Raw genomic sequence first — 13,348 nt, forward strand, 5'->3', positions numbered from 1 at the left:
GTAGCTTGTGTTTAATTTATTTATCTAAGAAACTCATATAAAAATGATCAAATTAACTATTAGGGATCATAGGCCCAACCAAAATACTGTCATCATCTCATTATTGTGCGTTTTGTTTATTCTCCAGCTTTCGCAGAGCTGCAGACAGACATCCATGAGCTGACCAGTGACCTGGATGGTGCAGGAATCCCCTTCTTGGACTACAGGACCTACACCATGAGGGTCCTCTTCCCAGGCATAGAGGAGCATCCTGTACTGAGGGATCTGGAGGTACGGTGAAGCGTTTAGTGAACATTAACATTTTATCACAAAAAAGTCACATTTCCTTTTCAAATTAATTGACTTTATAAAATGAAGAAAGGGATTTAATTTCAGGCCTAACGTGCTTGAGGCTTGGTATCTGCACCTTCTCCATCAAATAGGAAGTAGTGTTGATCAGCATAGTATGGTTTACAGGATTCTTGACAGAGGCCAGATATAGTTACCTATTGTGCTAATTAAGTCAGCAAATATCACTATTGTTCGTACCTGTCTATATCAAATAGCAATCACAATACAATTAGCTTTATTTGAATGAAATGCAAAACGAGCGAGCAAATTAACTTTGCAGCGGGTCACAGTGGGTGACGTTGACACCGATGCTGTTTGTGTTGCCGTCTGATAAGCAAAAGCATTTTGATGGCCGACAACCGCACTTTCTCAAAAACAAACAGCCCTCGGATCAGGAGCACGCTCTCGTTAATAACTCCCAATGTTATGAGATGCTGCACAGCTTTCTCCCTCCACCTCAAAAACAAATTAATAGTCAATCAGAGGGAGAAAAGCAACAGGAAAAAAAAATCAAGTCGTTCATCCCCAGCGGTGACATTGATAGACAGTCCTAATTGAGCAGGTCGTCTTGTTCCATTAAGAGAATGATGGACCCCCATTTCACTGCCCTCGGGGTTGGCCATTCAATCCCCGATGAAAATTTCCCACTAATAAGCAATATTAATTATGTTTTAATTGGTATAAATGTCGAACTGTATGAGAAGTGCAATGCGAAATAGGAGCCTAATGAAGAAAGCAGCAGGCTTGTCTTCGGCAGTTGATAGCTGCCTAATTGTTATTGATGTGTTGGAGAATTTAAAGTACAGTTTTTTGACTGTGAGCTGCAGACACTTAGAAGAAGTGCAGGTGATGGAGAGTCTGTCGAGATTTACTGAAACAGAGGGTTTGCTCAGTAATGAAATATTTAACATCCCAGACACTTATTTAAAGTGAGTGTCGAGGATGTGAGAGTGAGAATCACATGTAGAGAAATATTCAAATGTAGTCGGGTATGTGGCAGCTCAATGGAGCCTGACTTTTTATATTTTATTTGTTCCTTGTAACGGTATATTCTGAGCAGTCAAAATCATTTCCTTTCCCTCTATTTTTCTAGCAATTTCACTTTACACCTGAATCCCATCTCAAAATACCGGTCGACTCTCATATTAAAGGGGTTCCCATGGAGATCAGGGCATTTTTATGCCTCCACAGCAGCGACAGCCAGTATCTGGAAGCATTTGACCTCATTCACCAATATCTTCTTAAGAATCTTTCTAAAAGTTCTAGAAGTTGCCACTTGGACTCAAAGATTTCCTGATTAGATGGTAAAAGGTCAAACATATTTGTTATAGCACTGTACAATACAATGACTGGCTCTTTAACCTATAATACAAAAGTACTTTTACTTTAATGTAAGGGCTCACACATTTAACATATTTCCATTTGTGCTTCTTTTCACACGCTCACATTAATGCACATGCACAAAAAGGCAAAACACACGTGCCCACACAGACACTGCACAGATCCTGTCAACTGGTATGAAATTAGACTTGCAACTTAACAATAGCTCCCGGCAGATGACAAGGGGTTCCTCCAGGAAGGCTAAAAAGACAAAACATATGCTGGTTGACAGCTGCATTGGGTGCACAGGGATGCTGTCTCAGCATGAGTGCTCTTGACAGATTAAAAAAAGACAAAACAAAACATAATCTCCATAGGTGCTGCTATACTTAAAAAAAAAGCATGTGCAGGGAGTGACTATTATAAATGGTGCAGGGACAATCTGGGCTCAGACGAGGGAAATTCACATCTCTGCTCTCTCTTTCAACTTGTATCAATGTGGAACACATAGTGCCATCAAAGTAATAAACATTCCCTTTACAGGCTTTGTGTTTTCATGCCTTTATTCTCAACTTTTACACATAACAAAGGCTGGAAGATCTTAAACTCCTCGACTCATATTTTTCTGTCTCTCTACTTCTCATCACTTTCCATCCTTATGTACTAACACAGATAATTGAACTGTTTACACAGGAGTCTCACATGTTTGATAATGTGTCTAAAACCCTGATCAAGCATTCGATGTACTATGGAGGCAGAGAGCTGATATTACATTCAAATGAACTCATGACTAACTACATCTGTATGTTGTCGCTGTGAATGTGCCTCACAGAATCTGTACTCTTCCTCCTTGTTATTTTTAATGTGTTTCAGTTGAATGAACATTTCTGCTGTTTCCTCGTAGGTGCCTGGCTACCGCCAAGAGCAAGTGGAGAAGGGACTGAAGCTCTTCGGCCAGCTCATTAACAACAAGGTCTTCTTGCTGTGTTTCATCCGCACACTGGAGGCCCAGCGTGGTTTCTCCATGAGGGACCGAGGCAACGTGGCCTCACTTATCATGACAGTGCTGCAGAGCAAGTTGGAGTATGCCACCGATGTCTTGAAGCACTTACTGTCTGACCTCATAGACCGCAACCTTGAGAGCAAGAACCACCCCAAGCTGCTGCTCCGCAGGTAGGAAGGAGGCCCAAAAAGGTCACACAGAGTTTAACTTTACTGCTGTCACCGTCATACGAACGGCTGTGGTGACAGTTTTTGACGTAGTTGTTTTGCTGAACATTCACTCCCGGGTCAAATGACTTTGCAAGGTGAGAGAGCGTCTCAGTTTGTGGCACATAAGTGACTGTGAACATGACGCACTGGGGGGGAAAAAAGACATAAAGGCAACCTCCTCTACTGACAATGTGAAAGGAATCCATCACCTTTTTTTATCTGGTTTATATGCGTTGATAATACTTATACCTGTTTATTTTGTAAGGAACAAGAGGAACAACTCACTTTCTGTTTCAATCATCTTTATCTACATTTCTGAGCTCTCTGTGTTGTATTAGGAAGCTTTTTTAGTAGATTTAAAAGGTTTTCCGCTGTTTGAGTCAAGCGTCTGTGACATGTTTGGATTAACCCATGTGACCTTGACTCGCTGGCTCTGTTTCTGAGACGCCAAAGACCCTTGCCATGCAAATCATTAGCAAAATAATTATGATTAATTAGCAGCGAATCTAATTACAAATAGCCCAAGAGGGAAAAAAAAATTGAAAAAAGGGGAAAGAGAGTGAAACTGGAAAATCTCACACAAACACAATCCGCCTTTGGATTTGCAGTCAGAGCCTTAATGGCATGCACTTGAATGCAGCACATGTGATTATGCTCCCTGCCCGTCGTGTTTGGTAAATGTGATGATTATAGTTACTTGAGTAAAATGCTGTGCTCACAGCAGCTGTAAATGTGTGCGGTGTGTCTATATACATGTATGCACTGTTATGTTACATGCTGGGGGGTTGTCAGTCAAGTCCTGACACCCCCAGATGATTTGACAAGCGTGCCACAAATTAATTGGTCTGTCTCATTCCAATTAAAATTCACATTCTCCCTCCGGCTAAAAGCAGAAAACCAAAAAACATCTCTGCCAGTGAAGACACACACATAAGCAGAGGCAGAGGATACTGAGATGAATGCTGTTCGTCAGACTGTCCAGGAGACAGTGCACATATTCACCTCATGAAAACCTGTTTAGACTCTGCTTGTTGATGCAGAGAGAGATTAATGCTGTCTGAGCAGGAGGCATGATTAATTGCAGCCAGAGTTCACTGAGCGCAGAGCAGCCTCGATACTATGGTGGGATCGCTGATCTTGGCGGCAGATACAACATAAGAGATGGCACATAGAGCACAGACAGGGAGAAGTAGTCAAGGACAATGGAGGCGCTTGTTGTTGTGTCAACTAGTGACGAAAAATAACCACTCCAACACGGCGGCATCAGACATGAAGTCTGGAGGACGTCCACAGAATTGCGTCTGGACCTCGACCCCGACATTGGCCCTTATCACCAAAAACTCTCTCCCTCTCTCTCTCTAGATAGTGTCTGGCACATTCTGCAGATTTTTTACCGGGCCACTGGCCGGAGAAAATCCACAGAAAGTCACATACCACCCTTCTGGAGAATGTGCGGAGGTTCTCTGATGTTCAGTGAATATCTGAAAATCTCAATAAATTAGTCAAACTGCTGCAAAGACGGACAACAGCCACTTTAAACACAGCACAAATACAGCCTCTCCTCCTCTTTTCCACATTCCTTCTCTTCTTCTGTCACTTTCTTGGCATCGAGGGAGAAGGAAAAAGAAAACCTGGCAACAACACCATCACAGTCAGTTAGCATTAGACACAGAGCGCATGTTAAAGAGTGCGTGCCCACTTTGATTGTACATTTGTCTTACGCACGATTGTGATGGGCACAGATCCGACTGTCTTCAGCTCATTCGTCCTCCTCTGATGCTCTTATTAGTCATTCAACATCCCAGCATGCATTTCAGATGCAATGAGGCAGTGTGAGCTGGCTACACAACCCCATAGGGTGGGCTGACTGGCGTGTCCTTGGATAGCAGCTGAAAATAGCTCAAGATAAACCAGAGTGAGGCTGTGAAGACGAAGCTTAATCTAGTCTTGGAAAGATGGCCTCCCTCCCTCTCTTCTTCTTTCTGTCCTTCCTTCTCTCACCATGTTTTCTCAGTTTGAGTGCTAGTCTCTCTACCTACCCTGCCTCTCCACGCTCACTCTCCCCTCGACACTTTGTGCTGCTTGTGTCACACTGTCATTGTCTTCATCTCTCTCTTTCTCTTTTTGTTCTCTCAATCTATATTTCCAGCTCTTCCTCCCCTCCTCTTCCACCTCCCCTGTTTTCTTGATTGCTAAATCAATGGTTAGAGTGCGTATGCAGGGTGTCTCTTGCTACCCACGGCCTCCTCTTCCAAGAAATGTTTGTGTGTGTCTGTGTGTGTGTGTGTCTGTGTGTGTGTGTGTCTGCTTCCTCTCTCTCTGCGCACAGACATACATCCTTCCATCTGTCCCATCTCAACCTGTGCTGAAGCACAACCACCAGGAAGGCTAACTAACGAGAGCCTTCCACAACCATCTGTCACATTCCACACTGGATTCCTCTCCTTTCACTCCTCCATTCCTCCATCCCTCACCGCCAGCTATCCTCCCATCATGCAAAGCGACACAGCCTTTCTGTTAGCCTTAAATTTAGTTTGGCTGTAGTTTTGATATTGGTCAAAAGATGAGAGCAGAATATGTTCTCGTGTTGATCGCAAACGTGCTTTGGCTTGAGCGTCGACTCACAGTCATCACACAGCTTGTTTGACTACTGAGAAGAAGATGTTTGTATTTTTCAATCGAAACAAATAATAAGACGACATGATGGAATAAGTGTCTGCGTGTGGATCAACAAGTCTGTGCCATGAGCCAGAAATGTACAATTGATTCACCATCGTTTACTAAAAAGCTATCTAGTATAACTATAAAATGATATATATATGTATATATAAAATACTGTAGGAAGATTTCACATTAAGAGGCATATATATGCAATAATATAATGCAATTGATAAACATTATACTGATAGAAATACAAGTTTTCAGGATTACTTGAGTTGGTTGTGGCATTTTTTTCGAGGAAATGTCTTTAGTGCTCATTTTATATACATAAACTTGTGTTATAGCCAACAACAATTTTAAATATGTGATGAAACACACTTTTAGTCTCATTAACTTTAGCTCTGTAATTGTGGGAAACCAAGCAGGGTCGGGTTCCCTCTGCTCGAGATCATCTCAGTGCGCTCTGCCCCTGTGACTGGCACCAAGTGTGACCGTGCCAACACGCCACATTCACCTCTGTTCAATAACAGCACATTTCAGTGCCAGTCAAGATTGTTTGACGAATGTTAGATTTGTACCACATCGCCATTTTTACCCTTGTTCCCTCTGTGCTCTGATTGGGAATGAGCATAAACAAACTGGTGGGGCTGTGCCAAGACTTCTTATTACTGCAGGGCTGGCACCTACTGCAAGGAGCACACACACACACACACACACACACTATACACTAGTCAGCACACATGGTAATTTCTGAACACATACACAGTGGGATTAATTTGTGCATTTTGCCTGCTAGCCATAAAACAGGCTCACACTTGTCCAGTTATACAAAAACATGCACAAAAACACTATCTATTGGAAGTGAGTAAGAAAAAGTAGGTTTAGAAAGAAAAGAAGGGGAAATCCAGACCCAGTCAACCATTTGTTCTTGTTCTTTTCTTCAGTACCCTTCCCTCCTTCCTTCCTAGAACATCACCTCACTCCTTTCTTCCCTTTGATAGATGGGCTACAATTGTAGAAATTGAGAGGATTTGGACGTGTGTGTGATTACGGGATCCAGAATGGTGCAGCCAGAGGGAGGGAGAGCGACAGCAAGGACACATGAAAGAATAGATGAAAAGTGACCTTGTTGACCCTGGGATCTGTGGACAGAGGAAGGGTGGTGGTGGTGGGGGGGGGGACAGCAGAATAAAAGTGCAGCAACAGTGCGAGGCAGGAAGTTAATCCCCCCCCCGGTGTTGTGCCAATGTAGGCAGGGGGTGCCAGGCCAACCCACTGGCACAGCAGACATCACGCCTCAGTATGGAGCCCTTAAAGAGGCTGTCTGAATAGTGAGGGGTGGGAGGGCTGCAGGTGGCACCCGAAAACACTCTGGACAAAGCCTAAGCACACACAGACACACACAGACACACACACGGGCACAATGGACACTAATCCTGAAATATTGATGCCTATGGTAGTGGCTCATTGAAAGCAGAGGGAGGGTGGAGCGGGTGTGTGTGTTTGAGGTGTTCTGACAGATTACCCACACACCCCTGCTGCTGGCCAGGAAGGTTGCTGTCAAAGGATATCCGATCCTCGTCTCTCCTCTTTTTCCCCTCGCCACCACTGCTGTTGTTATTATGTATGCATATTAGTCATTCACACGGGATCATTCACACTGTTGGCCCAGGTCAATACGCACACAAACACACACAAACACACACACAAACAAACGAAGATACACACTATTTTGCCACACCAGTGGAGCATGGAAGCCAGCCGGAGAAAGAGAGGGAGATGTATTCATTCACTTTCTATTGTGCACGGATCGAGTGTTAGTCCAGTGAATAGGCGAGGGAGCGCTTAATAATGAGGCCAGTGTTATTATAGAGCCGCTCCAGCCCCTAACGACATCAATCCACTGGGATCAAATAAAGGCTTTTAATTGCTTTGCCTCATATTAAAATCCCCGCCACCGTAGGCGAGCTGCCCTTGGCGTGCCTGAGCATAAAAGCCAGCTGAGAGATTGTCTGAAAGGCCATCATATAGCATGTGCAGAGGCTCTCTCAATTCATGTCTCTGCAATTATGTTTGTGTAACGAAAGCCTATTCATTAGCAGAGATCATCATTTTTAGCAGAATATTTGATGATAATGTTGAATATTTATGATGGTAATGAGAGTGCGGGGATCATATGTTCATTTTGTGCTTTGTGTCTGTTTGTTTGCAGGACCGAGTCTGTGGCAGAGAAAATGCTGACCAACTGGTTTACATTCCTCCTCTACAAGTTTCTTAAGGTGACATCTCTGCAACTTTGGTTTTTCAGTCGAGTTTATAATTTTCACAGATGAAAATCACTGTTATCTTCACTGCTAGTCGATGATGATGATTCTCTAATTTGTGAAGTGATTGAATATAAAAAAAGACTGCTGCTCTGATTTTAAAAACAATCTTTCTATTTTAGCTACCTCTATAGATTAATCATAATTATAGTCTAATTATAGTTATAGTTTGGTTCTATTAAGGAGCCACCTTTGCCAACTTGTCAGTGTGCCATTGAAGAGAAGTTACTTTTACTTCATAAGACCTTAGTGTTCATTGCCTTAAGTCAAGAAAATTTCACTATCTCCGTAGTATGTATATATATATATAGGTGTTAAGATATTCTTTAATTTCAGGGAATAATAGAGTTTGTGACATGATGTTTTTATACGTCTGGCTCAGCGACTTTAGAGGCAGTCTGGAGAGAAAACAGAAAAGAAAAGAATCATTGTGTGTCAATTTTTCCTCAGACATTATTAAACAATGGTGTCAGTCAGTTAAGAGCAGAAATGGCTTCAAAGTTTCCTCACCCCCGTCCCTCTCTTCACAGGAGTGTGCAGGCGAACCTCTCTTCTCCCTCTTCTGTGCCATCAAGCAGCAGATGGAAAAAGGCCCCATTGACTCCATCACGGGAGAGGCACGCTACTCGCTCAGCGAGGACAAGCTCATCAGACAGCAGATTGACTACAAGACGCTGGTAAAGAGTTCACCTGCCCGAGGGTTCCGGGGCTAAAAGGGGACACTTAATATGCTTTCAGGGACAAGACGAGAGAAAGGGTGGTTATGGGTTGTCGGTCATGAGATGTGCAACGCCACATATAGTTGTCGTTGTCACGCTTGACACGCAGGGGGCACAGGAGTGGCAACCTCACATCCTGTTAAAACCGGAGCTGTCAAGGAAAAGAGCGGAGTTTAGCGATGAGGTGGAAGGAAAGGGATTATGCATGTGTGTGTAAGTCCGAGATGACAATACTCTCTCCCTCTGGAACCTCTCATTTATTCCCCAAGACTGTCTGTTGTCTTCCTGCTTCCATTGGAGAAACTCAGATGCTGTTCACTTTCTGGAAATATTGATTTCCATATCCAATTTTAAAACAGTGATAGATAAAAACATGTGACTCCACGTAAATATTTCAAGAGAAGCTCCACTGTAGGTCTACGTAATGGGGAAGGTGCGCACATAGAAGACAACTCATTTACTCTCTCATTCATAATGTGTATTTGTGCTCATTTTGTAAATCAGCTATTTCCACCAACACCAGAAGGCAGCACTGACAGAACTGATGAATATGATAATAATATTATAATTAGCTGTTTTGCTGCTCATCAATTCAGGTGGCACACTGCAGTCTTTTCCAAGCTCTGAGGGAAGAGAAATTTCCCCCGTGAACGATCTTTTCTGCTGCTGCGATTCTGTCACAGGCTCTTTGACAAGCAGGTGCAGCGCAATCAGCTTAAAGAATATAAACACACAAACCTCCAACTGATTAAACAGGCATTAGATACATTAAAATGTGTCCTTTGCAGATCAACCTGGGACAAAAACAGTCTTTTCTGTTAGAGTTGCGTAAATAATAATAATGAAATCTTACCTAGAGAACCAGAAAGAAGTAAAAATTACAAAAGTCAACACGTGGCAGGGATTTTCTTTCCACAGCAGCTGGCCATTAGTTCCTCTTCTCAGTTGCAGCCTTGTGTGTGTTTCTGCTACAGGTGGTGAACTGCATCCATCCAGAGAATGAGAAGAGTCCCGAGATCCAGGTGAAGGCGCTGAACTGTGACACCATCAGCCAGGTGAAGGAGAAGCTCCTGGACGCCATCTACAAGAACGTACCACACTCACACCGCCTAAAGGCCTCCGACATGGACCTGGGTACGAACCTTTGACTCTTGTTATATATATACACACACACAAACCAGGTAGAATACATGTTTCTAGCTTCACTCTGCATCTTAGACTGTTAATAGATTAGCTACTGTACAGTGTCAAAACATTTCTACCCAGTCAGTGTTTCAGGCTGAACATGATTGATTTCTACAAAGTCTTCCCCACCCAACCAGGCTCTTCTTTAAAAGTACAAGTCTCTCTAGACATAGAAAGGTAGCTTTCTTCTCCACCTCAGGAGACTCGACTTCCTGCCTCTGTTGGCTCAGATATCTGAGTCTGGTCTCTCTCCTCCAAAAACTTCCTATCGATCAACCCGCGTCGGAGTCAGGTGATTGATCAGCTGATCAATTGAGAGGCTCAGTGGTCTCTCCTCAACAAATTCTCTTTCTTTCTTTCTTTCCTTAGTTTTCTCTGGGTTGTATAATTGTATTTCTAATAAATTAATTTCAAGGGGTCCCTGTTAGGAGGTTGGGGCATTAATTACATTTCATTATTATATTGTCTCTGCAAGAAATCTAGTAATAAAGTGGTTTGCACACCTTTTGTGTGTGTGTGCGCATGTGTGTGTGTACACTCCATGTACAGACATGCATGAAAGTGAGCATAACAGTGTTATCCATGATTGTTTGTCTGCCAGTACCTACAGGCTGACTCCTCACTGTGCTTTTTATGGTTTAATATTGTCCGATGGATTTTCCAAACCCCCGTTGTGTGTTCAGAATAGCATATTTATAACCAGCTTCAGATCTACGCTGGGCTGAGTGCATACCATAGGGAATCTGGCTGTGATAGGTAAGTGAAGAAATTGGTTTAGCCTTCTGACGACACTCCTGGATAAAATTGTTTTATGGCCCCCTTTGGGCAGGATGTGTTGTTCTATTATTGGTTTATTACAAGAGGGATCCTGGAATTGTCAGAGCTGCCTGGCCACTCACTCTGTATGTGTGTGATTATGAGCACGAGAGAGACATTGAGCAAAGAGAACATGTGCATGGAATTAAAGATTCTTTCCAGTGCCATATTTACAGTATTTCAGTTCTCTCTTAATCGTGAGTCCACGAACAGACTGCATGTCTTGGTCTTAATGACAATAACTCTTCATCGGAAACAAGTCTGTCATTTTATTTATTGGTTTTGACACTTTTTGTCTTTTTTAGTTGCTCTGTGTGATATAAGGGGCTGGTATGATCTGCCCCCCCACACACATACACATGTAAGTACACAGACTGATTGCAATGGTTGATAAGGATAATGGGATTGTGGAGGCCTGTCTCGAGACAGATTGGCCAAGAGTGTTGTTACCCAGGTATTGTTTTTAATTCCCCTCGGCTGCAAATCACAGACCTCTGCAGGGCACCAGAGGAGATAGGGCCTGAGAACAAAGCAGCGAGGTTTGTGTGTCGCTAGTAGCAAACGTGTGTCAAGCACAACCCTCTACGGAGTACAACAGTCACATTCAGCCTTTCTCTTTACCATGGACTTCAATACACTCAATGCCTTTATCTCCAGTGTTGTGTTTGAATACACACACACACACACACACTCAGCCTTGCTCTCCTCCTCCTGCTGAGCAGAGACCACCGGATTTGGGATTCAGAGTAATCTCAGTTTGCTCTGCTTTCACACCGAGTTTATTCTTTTATTTATTCCTTTCTTTCTCTCCGCATTCATCTGTTTGCCGAGTTTCAACTGGAGACGCTGCCTCATTTGCATCTTTATGGAAAGATGAACTGTATAGACAAAAACAACAGGAGGATCTTTATCTCCCGCAGATTTTTCAGATGCGAACACAATTCTGGTCAAGTCTCCAAAGACGGGCCTCATCATACGCCACAGTGATTGCTGCTTTGTTTTCCTGTTTGTGATCAGGATGGGATATGACAGTGGCTGACGCAAGTGGGAAACAAAACAAGGAGTGCAGGCACAATAATGTATTCATAAAGCCCCACGATGTCGGCAAAAGGAAAAGAGGAATCTTGTGCTTGTTTTGTTTTTTTGAGATGGTTTTCCTTTCTCACTTATGATAATGTTGCTGGGGTGTTGTAAGATGTTTCTTTCAAAGCTTTTAGGTGTATGTTGTGCTGAGGTGGCACAGATGTGGGAAACCTGGTGTGTACTGTATCTAGTGTATATGTCTAAATGAAAGACACTTTGAAATCAGGTGATCTACACGATTTGGTAGCTGTTTATGTTTGCAGCTTTTCTGTTCCTCCATCCAGTATTGGATCTGCGTCTGGTCTGTTTCTACTAAAGCTCCCAGCAATAACAATAAGAGCAGCCAGACTTAGCGCAGTGGTCGGGGGTTTGACAAGAGGAGAACAGGGACCAACACATCTTCAGAGAGAGCCAGAGCCGCTGTTGTAAAAATGAAGTGCACAAGCCCTGAGCATACAGCTGTAATCGCAGCCATTGATCGCAGCAGTGAAAGCAATTGAAAGGAGCAAAGAGGGGCAGCTTCTTTCTAAAAAAGAGAGTGGGTGTTAATTTAACTCACCTCTTGTTACTGCATCTCATGTCTTTTTCTCATCGTTTTACATCTTTTTGCTTTTCCATTTCACTCCCACCCCAAAGATTTGAACCCTCTATTGAGGGTTTTCATGACTGAAATGTTTCTTCTGAGACAAAAAGCCTGAATAGATGGAGATGGAGATAGTGGCAACTGGTTTTCTTGCAGACTGATTAGAAAAGAGTGATGCTCTCTTCTGTTATTTTTCTTTCTGGTGTTGATATTGTTCATTTCTTTAATCTAACACTAAATAATTTCACATATTGTCATATCCTTAGGATTTGTAACCAACTGTTACAACATTAGGACAACCACCAAAATCCATTATTTCTTCCCCAAAGCCACGCCTGGACGCCAAAGATGGCACGATTCTCAGATATGACAGATGCAGAGAGAAGGGGCAAAAACAAATGAAAATTAAATCTTGTCGCATGAATATGGGAGAAATAATCTGACTATTTAAATGTTTTTTCTTCCTTCTCTCTCCAGAATGGCGCCAGGGTAGAGGCCAGCGCATGATCCTGCAGGATGAGGATGTCACCACCAAGATTGAAGGTGACTGGAAGAGACTGAACATGTTGGCCCATTATCAGGTACGTCTGTTACTGTATATTTATTATTAAAATGTTTTAAATTCATCTCTTTATAGATTTATTTACCATCGCATCATTTTTAGTGAGGCATTAATTCCTGTAGAGACGGGGCTAAATAAATGAATATTGCTCCCTTACGTGTGGAGAGACCTTGAAATGAAATCTGATGCTGTCAAGTGTCGTCTTTCTCGAGTTCATGTAGAGACGATATCAATGGTCAAAGACAAGTGAAAGTGCCATATGCGTGAACACGTAACGTTTGTAGACTTATAACCACAAGGACAGATCGAAATAAACACACGTATTAACAGACATGCACAAAATATTTCTCATCCATTAAATACACAAATGCTTTAATACAGACAAACACAAATCAGCAGGTGTTTTATGTATCCTGAGTAGCGACTGTCCGTTCAGCCAACCAGGACAAGTGTGGTTGGTAAAACAAGCCGGCTTTGTCAACACGGTGTTAATAAGTCCTGCAGCTAAGCAAGCAGCCACTGTCCCCTCCATGTGCCATGTGCATGGTGCCTA

At 42.8% G+C, this 13,348-nt stretch overlaps 1 protein-coding gene across 2 annotated transcripts in view; it reads left to right on the forward strand.

The window, feature by feature from the left end:
- The window catches only part of plxna4 (plexin A4), a 217,180-nt gene that overhangs the window by 183,641 nt on the left and 20,191 nt on the right, over window positions 1-13,348 (forward strand). For both annotated transcript variants that reach the window (XM_020092318.2, XM_020092317.2), the window contains exons 21-26: window positions 128-270; window positions 2,555-2,823; window positions 7,736-7,802; window positions 8,378-8,524; window positions 9,541-9,700; window positions 12,711-12,814. In XM_020092318.2, coding sequence (XP_019947877.1) covers window positions 128-270; window positions 2,555-2,823; window positions 7,736-7,802; window positions 8,378-8,524; window positions 9,541-9,700; window positions 12,711-12,814 — 890 coding nt within the window. The remainder of the gene's footprint in view (window positions 1-127; window positions 271-2,554; window positions 2,824-7,735; window positions 7,803-8,377; window positions 8,525-9,540; window positions 9,701-12,710; window positions 12,815-13,348) is intronic.

The sequence above is a fragment of the Paralichthys olivaceus genome, chromosome 23 (assembly GCF_024713975.1).
Source record: "Paralichthys olivaceus isolate ysfri-2021 chromosome 23, ASM2471397v2, whole genome shotgun sequence".
In the NCBI taxonomy this organism is placed as follows: Eukaryota; Metazoa; Chordata; class Actinopteri; order Pleuronectiformes; family Paralichthyidae; genus Paralichthys; species Paralichthys olivaceus.